Consider the following 9,874-nt stretch of genomic DNA (forward strand, 5'->3'; position numbering starts at 1 on the left):
TTGACAACATTGATGCACAATGGGCTGAGATGTTGTGAATAAATTGATCTTTAAAATTTTGACCCTCATAAATAAGAGGGATGGGGTGTCCTCCCCCTCCCCCCGCCCCCTTCTCTCCTTTTCTACTAATCAATAAAATTTTGAATTCTTTTCAAAAAATATTATGTTTAATATTGTTAAGTGCCAAATTCATAGCATACCATGCATGTCTAGTGCACGTGCTTTATAATGAGAACCTGAATGGAGACTGAAAGTGGTAGAGGGCAACACCAAGTTTCATATTATTGTGATTTACTCAAGAATCTAAAATAGTGTGTTTTCAAAGATTGTAGTTAAGGAAAAGTGGTACTGTTTGGTATTCATTTACTTAGTATAAAAATAATCCCGTTCACTCATGGTCTATTGTTGGTTAAGTTCTTCAATGATGTAATTGAGCATTTTATGATGTTAAGACATGATTGGTCGCATGATTAGGGAAATACATGTAATAATCCATAAAAGCATAAAATTTAGTCCAGTGAGGTCAACCAATAGCTTTCCAGCTTCTATTATCATTGCTATTGTGCACAAGATGAGGATTGATTTTTCAAACCAATGGACCCTTGTGTGGGTGATGAGAGTGAGCAAGTGGGTGATGAAGACGGGCAGCACTAGCCACCTCTCGAGCGTAAACAAAAGGATAAAGCTTCCACATGTGGAGTGAGGATAATCCTCTCCGAGGTGGGAAAAAAAGGGAGGAAACCCTATTATCTGGAGCGTCCACACGGCGAGATCTGAAGGGTGAGATCCAACGGCAAAGGGGAGGTGGAGCTATTGTGGGAAGGGAGGCACTAATCGCATCGCATCGCCTCGCTAGTTTTGCATTCAAATCGATCTTCCTGCAGCAATTTACCCGGCAAGAATCATTTCAAGTTCCCCTCATCCCCCTACAGATTGCCACAGTCCCCTTTCGAGCTGCTTATCGGAGCTATTTTGCTCCTGGGAGCTCATTATCGTAGCGATTTGGCCCCAATTCGCGTAAGAGTTCGTCAGAGTTTCTGTTTGAGTCCCCTCTCGGCTTCATTGCTTGCTCTTGGTGTCCCTTTGTAACTCTGCATCACTGATTCGATTTGCAGGAGTTGGTTCTTTTGGCTTGCAGCTGGATTAATCCCACCCCTTCGCATGGGTGCTCCGGCGGACCAGCTGGAGACTTTGCGTCTCTCTTTGGTTGCTCAGCAGGCAGCTATCAAGAAGCAGGGGGGCCTTGTGCGATCTCTTAAGCCTTCTAAGGCTGACCCTGCTGACATTGAGGAGGCCGTGAAGCTCCTCCAGGACTTGAAGCTACAGCTTCAGGATGCTTCCAAGGAGTATTCCGCCAAGGCTGCCGTGGGGAATGGAGTTGGCAGCGCGGAATCGTTTCGCAAGGATGTAAACAACACATTGGAGAGACGCCTTTTCATCCTCCCTTTTTTTGGGATTTGTGGGGGTGTCACGGGGTTGTACGATTACGGTCCTCCGGGCTGCGCAGTCAAAGCAAATGTGCTGGCCTTCTGGTGCCAGGTCTTTCCTCCGTCTTCTTTGTGTGAGCGACTCGTGTTTTGCCCATTTCTGCACCCTTAATGCTATGAATGTGCCGTGATGAAATTGAGTATTGTCTGCAACATTTCGTTTTGGAGGAGGGTATGCTGGAAGTGGATTGCCCTTGCGTCACTCCCCATGTGGTTCTTAAGGCTTTTGGGCACGTGGATAAATTTACCGATTTAATGGTGAAGGATGAGACGGGTCAGTTCTATAGAGCAGACCATCTTCTCAAAAAATATTATAAGGAAAATCTGGAGAAAGATTTATTGATGCCACCAGAGAAGCGAGAGGAGTTGAAGCATGTGCTTGCAGTTCTTGAAGTTGGATGCGACAAAGAACCTTTTGGTGTAGGCAACGCAAGCCATTTGAATGTGTTGAAATATTACTGTATGCTCTTGCCAAGCGTGCATGTTGGTATTGCGATAATTCTTTATATTTCAAGTGAGTGTATTGCTCTTCTTGTGTTCCTTTTTCTCTTTAAATGCATACTAGTACCGGAATTGATTCAAACTGCAACTCTGAGCTTAGTTTCGCAACATGCTTTATAACCTCTTTTTTTAATATTCAAAAGTGGGCTCTTTCTGGATAATGGGATGGACATGTATTGTTATTTGATTTGAATAGAAGTGCCTTCTTGAGATCCTACAAAGGAAAACAAGTATACACATTTACAATAAGATTCTTGGATGCTGTACATAATGACTTCTGTGTGCAGGTGGTCATTTGGATGTGACAGTTAGGCAGGTAATTTCCTATAGTCACAACTGATATGATGGCACATACTACTTCATTCTCTGTTGAGATTGTACTGCTTATATTCAAAGCAGAGACATATTAAAGCAAGACTTTGATCATATACTGGTGGACAGCAGCAGCTCCCATAATTTTATTAATCCCAAGGCTTTGTTGATAGTGATTTTGCAGGCACTGATATAGAGCATGGTTTGAGAGTGGATTTAATTGAAAGACAGCATAGATTTAATTCAAAGACAACATATGGTCAACAATCTTTTGTCAGCATGCCCAGATTCAACTCTCCATTGACTAGACATGATGACATTTTCAAATGCAAGGGCTTACCAGATGATAAGAATCCTTCCAAACGAGAAGATCACTTAGGATTGTTCTACCTATATTAAAAAAACTTAATCCGGCCTTGTGCAGGCTCAGATTCAAGCTATGTAATACATGGGGGTTTTCATTCTCTGTTACTGGAGCTCTTGCTAGTCTGACAGTCAAAATTTGAGGACATGATTTTTTCGGGTAAGGACATTAGAACTGGCTAGGTTTTTGGGTAATACCCAATTGTACCAGCGCCACTTGATCATTTTGTAGTTCAATACATCCTCTTGCGCTCTGCATTTAGTGACCCGGCACACAGTCTACTCTTCATAATCCCCTTTTACTCTCCTTGTACCAGTGCCTGCTGTGACCACAGTGGATCCTTTTACATATAACAAAGAAACAATTTAATCTTTGATATGTAAAGGCTATCAATGGGCACAGATTACTAGGTTTCAAAATGAGGAAACATGGATTTGGAGCATTTATCAGATCCTGAAATGGGTGTCTCCAAAAAGCCTTCATCGCATCTGTTGGCCACACAGAAGCTTCTTCCACGTTTAGTGTGTGCAGCTGACTCAAGTTCAAATGAGTCGCAGGAGAGTGGAGATAATATTCATAACCACTTGTTGCAGTCAGACACAGCAGCTGACAACCAACCTTCCAAAGAAAACATGGGATGTCGGGAATATCCAAGCTTAACTGGTCAGAATCTATTAGCAGACAATTCTGGAGATGGATTTAAATCAATCAGACGCCAAAGCACAGGTATCAGTACACCGCATGATAAAATCAAAAGTTCAATCACTAATTAGTTGAGCATCTAAGGCAATCATGAGCAATCATTGGATTCTGACCAAATTGCCACATTTTTTTTCTGATACAGAAACCAATGAGCAAGCTTGCAAAGGGGATGTGAGATTTCACATCTATCCAAGCTGGGATGGTGAGGATTTGTCGGCAGCAGCCAATTCTACAGAGGAAGTGAAACAAGGGACTGGTATGATTATCTCAGGTTAAACATCTCAATTGCCAGAAAAATGTGAAATTCACTTTCTTTGTCATCATGTTCCATATTATCTTTCCAGTAATGTGAGCAATTATTGGATTCTGCTCAAATGGTCACATGTTTTTCTGCTTCTGTGTCAATGGGAATAGACCTGAAATCCTCATTTGGTCACAACCAAGATTGGAAAAACCTTTCCTCAACTTGGCTAAAAATCCCTACGCAACAGATGTCTGGGTTTTTGGCAACAATGCGAGAGATTGTAGAAGATGGTGCTCAAACAGTTAATCTAGAGACAAAGTCTTTGCAATCAAAATGTACTTCTTTAATTGATGGCACACTCAATCTTGCTTTGGATGTCCAGAAGAACGGAGTGCCACAAAATGAGAGTGGGCAACGGTGCTGCAAGGTATGGAATTGTTTCTTCATTAGCATCTCTGCATATATAAGAACTATCAATATACATGTAAGGTATGTGTGTGTATGTGTGTGCATGTGTGTGCATGTGTTAAGCCATTGATTGTTGCCATGAACATTTCTTCTCGTTCTTCCTCTTTTGTATGATCAAAAGCAAAACAAAGACTGTAAAGAGGTACACGCACTAACTTCTTTTTTCTACTTTCTATGTTTGACTTTCCATTGATAAAAATGTATGCTTTTCTTTAATCCTGTTCATTTGGTCATGCTTGGGGATTAAAAACGATTTGGCATGGCATAATTGTGAATTATTGAGAGGAGCACTGTGGATGCACATTCAAGTTTTCTGTGTATGCAAGTCAATTGAAGAAAACTGAATGCATCTTTAATGTGCCGGTGTGCATGTACACCTGCGAGAGTGCATGCATGTGCATGCACACATGCATGTCTATGTACGTGTGTGCGTGCGTGCATAATGGTGTGTTTATGTGTGCGAGTGCTCGTGCTTCGAGATGGAGGTTGTTGCATTGCCATCTGTCCTAAGCTTCCACCGACCTTGCAGATTCGTCTGTAGCACTGAATCTCCAAGCTCCTAACGCGATTCCCCAAGCTCCTAACATACCCCCTCTCAAGGGTTTGCCTCATGCTATGTCAAGGATATATCTAGTCACATAGTTTCACATGCCATCTCATGGTGGTCAAGGATAAATCTATGGCTAGGATCACATGCTAGCAAGAGTGCCTAAGGGTCGAGGTTTACAAAAAATAGGATAGACCCTCCCAAATGGTTATCTCCCTTGCATGTATAAGGATTAATCTTAGGCCTTTGTGTGGACCTAGTTTCTCATGTCTGCAAGAGGTACCATGGAGGCAAACACAACACATAACCATAACATTCTCAATCTAGCCAAGGAATAGGGAAGCAAGGTGAACTAATTCCACAACCATCGGCACAAGTAGCGGAATTTGTCCGTCACCAACATCCACGATTCCAGAATGAGATGCCTTAAAGCTTGGGTGCTACTAAAAACTGGTATGTGTAATCTCTATCTGGTCTTTCATACACCATAGCCAGTAGCTGTAGAGAATTGACTACAGTAGGGAAAGAATTAAGGCTGACATGTAGGCAGCAGATCTGTTGTCACATGGGTAGCAAGTCTTTTTTAATGTATTTATTGGTGCATTGTATAGAGTAAGTCGAAATTGGTTTGGCACGCTTTATGTAGTGTAGTATTATGATTTCAAACATGAAATAAGGGCTTGGTTCAGAAAGTGGTGTCTGGTTCCTACGCTCACAAGACAGGTTGACTAAGAGGCACCACGACCTAGGACAAGTTTCTTAGATCTAGTTGACAAGCTAAAGAAATATATGCTTATTTATTTTTTAAAAGTTTTTGTTGTGAATATGCATATGCATCATTAATTGTGATGTGCTCTTTCTTTTTAAATGTATTTATTGGTGCATTGTATAGAGTAAGCTGAAATCGGTTTAGCATGCTTTATGTAGTGTAGTATTATGATTTCAAACATGAAATAAGGACTTGGTTCAGGAAGTGGTGTCTGGTTCCTGCGCTCATAAGGCAGGGGGCTAAGAGGCACCATGACATAGGATCAAGTTTCTTAGTTCTAGTTGACAAGCTGAAGAAATGTATGCTTATTTATTTTTTAAAAGTTTCTGTTGTGAATATGCGCATATGCATCATTGTCTGTGATGTGCTCTTTCTTTTTTAATGTATTTATTTGTGCATTGTATAGAGTAAGTTAAAATTGGTTTGGCATGCTTTATGTAGTGTAGCATTATGATTTCAAACATGAAAGAAGGGCTTGGTTCAGGAAGTGGTGTCTGGTTCTTGCGCTCACAAGGCAGGGGGCTAAGAGGCACCACGACTTAGGACCGAGTTCCTTAGTTCTAGCTGACAACTTGCAGAAATATATGCTTATTTATTTTTTTAAAGTTTATGTTGTGAATATGCATATGCATTATTGTTTGGTATGCATGATGTGATGTGATCCTTCTTTTTTTAATAAGTTGATATCAATTTCATGTATGTTGGGCTATGATAAAGTTGTTCCATTTCTTAGATTTAGAACCTTTTTTTTTTTTTTTGGTAAAAAGAGACTTCTATTAAGTATTAAAGAAAAACCGTTAGAGCAAGCTCCATACGGGATACATCATGCAATGCACGAAAAGTTCAAGAGCCAAAAAGAAAGGATTGAGGCTGATAGTGCCATCTCAATCCGATAGAAACCTCTGAGAAAAAGAGAGAACCCCTTCAAACTCAAAGTAAAATAGTCCTCCTAGAAGAGGTTGCCCGTGAAGGACTCTGCATGCTAGCCCATATGGCTATCAAAGTGTGAATATTTAGAACTATTTTTGTTTTGATCCTACATATGGTTTAGGGATGGAAGGATCTAAGCATAAGGCTATTGATTTTGAGTTATCTAAAGGACAACGAAAGTATGTCAATCAAGTCCTTCGAAATGAGCTTGCATAGATAAATAACATGAGTACAAAGGAGATGGGGATGACCATAGAAAGCACTTTTAGATTGCATACTTTAAATAGCAAAGTTGTTTTGAATATAAGGCGTCAAATAGAATTGGATCCTAACAAGAAATACCTTGTAGGGATCACAAAATGGGACAGTGATGTTATGCTATGGGTAGAGAGTAACACTGGGAATGTCTTGGCTCGGTTTAATGAAGCATGTGCAAGGAACCCAACATTTGCAAATGATATTAATGAGGACACAGCTGTGGATACTACATCGTGGTTGGGAATGCATTTGAACGTGGTAGAAAACAATAAGAGAATCATATTTTTTACATGTATACAAACTTAATTTAGAATCCAATGCTAATAACGTAGTGCAAGTTTTGATCCAAGCTTTAAAAGAGTATGGAGGCGTGATAGAGTCTGAGATGGTCAAGAAACTTGTTTGTTTTGCATGTGATGGTGCTTCAGTCTTGTAAGGTTGTCGGAATGGTCTTTGTATAAATAGAAACAAAATATGCTCCTTACTGTGTTGGGATATATTGTATGGCTCATCGCATGAATCTAGCTTACAAAGTTGTGTCCACATTTCCATCAGTATAACGAATCGAGACGTTGGTTAAAAAAAGCTACTCTTACTTTTGCAAGAGTCCAAAAAGATACAATTAATTTAGAGTTATTGCAGAAGCATTAGGTACAAAAGGGAGGAAGATTTTGAAGAATGTGGATAGTAGATGGATATCTTTGGTTCAGTCAGTGAAAAGATTATGGGATGAATACAAGACTTTGGTCTATTTAATGCACATGGAGGCAGAAGAAGTTGAAAATGTAAATATTTTGTATCATAAACTGACCAACATAGATCCGATATTGGGATTGTGTGGAATTATTTTACTTTTAGAAAAAATGAATATGTTGAGTAAAATGTCGCAATCGAAGGATACTTATATCAATGAATATGTAAAGGCAATAAAACTCACTAATTTGAGTATAACAACAGCATACGATAAGTAGTCAAGCTCCAGTTTTTAAGACGAGAAATTGTTTAAAGATTGGAAAAGTTTAATAGACCTAGATGGGGATTCCTCACTTTTAACATGTGACCAGGAAGGATATGTTTGCCTTCGTGCAAACAATCAGGTTTTCAGGATGACGAGAGGAAACAAACGACACAAAAGACTACAATACATTATAAAAGAGGCTTTTTTAAAGAAAGTACAAACAGTGAAAAATGCTCTTAGTGAAGTTGCAAGTGCAGTGGTAGATGAGATTAGAAGTAGGTTTCCATGAAATGATCTAATGGAAGCATTTATCATCATATTTTCACACTTTTGGGTCAATGGATCTTTTGAAAGTATCAAAGCAGGTCTAAAGAATCATTTAGTTGTCCTCAAAAAACACTTTGGACGGGACATTGACATGGACAATATAAAGTACAATGATTTGTTGGATTTTGGAAAGCTTTATTCACAGTCTTCCCTTTTTGGAGAAGTCATGCACCAGCAAAGTAATTTAATGAAAAATATTCAAATGTAAGGTACGATGGTTCGGCTTTGGAACGAGCTCTCTCGCAGTACATTCCTATAAGATAACATTTCTGAGAACTTCAAGCTTGCAAATTTATGTCAAACCTTTATTCTTGGCTCATCAGTTGAGGATGAAAGGTGTTTTAGTACTCTCGGTTATTTGAAGAATAAGCTTCATAATAAGCTAGATGATAACTTAGATCTTAGCTTGAGATTATACTCTTGTTCTTATGATGTTAGTAGCTTTCCGTATGATAGAGCATTAGCACTCTAGAAGTCAAGCTATAAAAGAAAAGGCTATAATTAGCTTTTTTGGACTACTTAAACTAGACTTTGAGAAATTTCTTTTCCCATTGGATTTGAAGGAAATTCATTATACTTAAACAATTTTATGTTTTGCATACTCTACAGTATCATAAATGCTAGCTATTTCATGTATTTTGAAATTATGTAAAACGGAAAAGACAGAGTTTTCAATATAACTAGTTTTTAGTATATTTGTGAAAATTGAAAGTTTTTTAAATGCCCTAGAATATTTAGCCAAGATTTGAAACAAAAATTATAATAAAAGATATAATTCGCCAATTCCTTGAAACTTTTAAAAATAATTTATGAAAAATTTCGCCAGTATATTATAATACTATATTTCTATACCTTCGATAAAAACATCCCTGCTCCCTATTGTCTTGCCAAGCCTTGACCCTTGGTGACATCCAGTGCATATTTTGACTCTCATTTGACATAGGAGGTGATGACTCTGATTATAATTGTCTTGAATTGGCTTCTTGCCTAGTACCCAAATAAAATCCAGCTTCAATGGACTTCAATACAAAGCTTTAATCATGGACATTCTTCATTTGCGCTGTCTCCTTCTACTTCCTCCATGGCAAGCATCCTTAAAAATTTGTGTATATGCAAAATACTTTGCTGTGGTATTTTTATTTTTCCTTCTACCTCATATCCTATGCGCTTCTTTGATTTCTTTGCCCTTGAATGCCAAGACACTATGATTGTCTCCGTCGAAACTTGAGAGACCGCTTCATCATTTGGGACCCACTCCTTCATTATACAATTAGTATACAATGTGTTGTTATCCATATTCTCCTTCCTGCCCTTTGGCTCATACCATACCGCTATAAATGTTGTAGCTCTCCCTTGGTCATCTCTTTGCATATCAACTACTTTTGCAACCCAAAACTTCACATTCTCATATTCATCATCCGATGGCCGAAACACAATAAAACAATCGACCTCTATATCTACTTGTGGCATAAACTCTCTCTTCTTCGGTCCACAATATGGACGTGGGAGTAATGATACAAATTCATTTTCAAAGACTGGAGCTAGGCGCAAATTGTTATGAACATTTGGCCAAAACATATTGCATTCTTCCTTGACATCCTTTGAGCCTTGCATTCTCTCAAGGTCCTTTATTAAATTTCGTGTCTTGTTAATTAAAGTGGTAGTGTGTTCTCTCCAAGTAGGCTTCGAATCAGGATATCTCTGGAGCATTTCCTCTTTGTATGTAATAAATGCTTTGAATCCTTCTATTTCACAGTTAGACCTCTCATTGAATTCTTGTATAGGAGCCCATGTTGGATACCTTTCCTTGCTAGGAATTGAAGTTAAGAGACTGTAAGGTTCTTCAGGTTCCCATTTTGTATCATGAGAATACTGTTGCCATTGCATTACGGGTTTTTCATCTTAAAAAAGAAAACGAAAGTAGTGTGGATTGGTATGACCTGTCAATGCATCACACGTTTGTATGAAAGGTAGAATGAAGCTCTTCCAATCATACATTCTTTCGAG

The 9,874-nt window shown here is 38.8% G+C and overlaps 1 protein-coding gene and 1 pseudogene across 2 annotated transcripts; both read left to right on the forward strand.

The window, feature by feature from the left end:
- The first annotated feature begins 706 nt into the window (after positions 1–706).
- LOC147886871 (glycine--tRNA ligase, mitochondrial 1 pseudogene) lies at positions 707–1,623 on the forward strand (annotated as a pseudogene). Its single transcript, XR_015543250.1, has 2 exons — positions 707–1,017; positions 1,116–1,623. The product of XR_015543250.1 is annotated as a glycine--tRNA ligase, mitochondrial 1 pseudogene (transcript).
- Positions 1,624–2,559: 936 nt separating this feature from the next.
- LOC147886872 (uncharacterized) lies at positions 2,560–3,652 on the forward strand. The gene is made up of 3 exons (XM_087394943.1): positions 2,560–2,823; positions 2,981–3,390; positions 3,509–3,652. Exons 2-3 carry the CDS (start codon positions 3,093–3,095, stop codon positions 3,640–3,642), a joined length of 432 nt encoding a protein of 143 aa, XP_087251069.1. The 5' UTR covers positions 2,560–2,823; positions 2,981–3,092; the 3' UTR covers positions 3,643–3,652.
- Positions 3,653–9,874: the final 6,222 nt, after the last annotated feature.

This window comes from Dipteris shenzhenensis, chromosome 23, assembly GCF_047967505.1.
Source record: "Dipteris shenzhenensis isolate YYH24624 ecotype China chromosome 23, Dip_SZ_1.0, whole genome shotgun sequence".
NCBI classification, from domain to species: domain Eukaryota; kingdom Viridiplantae; phylum Streptophyta; class Polypodiopsida; order Gleicheniales; family Dipteridaceae; genus Dipteris; species Dipteris shenzhenensis.

What these genes read in the sequence shown, in the direction of transcription:
- LOC147886872 (XM_087394943.1), top strand. Translation starts at nt 3,093, where the DNA reads ATGGATTTGGAGCATTTATCAGATCCTGAAATGGGTGTCTCCAAAAAG. An exon ending in AATCAGACGCCAAAGCACAG is followed by an intron (nt 3,391 to 3,508) that starts GTATCAGTACAC and finishes TTTCTGATACAG; the next exon opens with AAACCAATGAGCAAGCTTGC.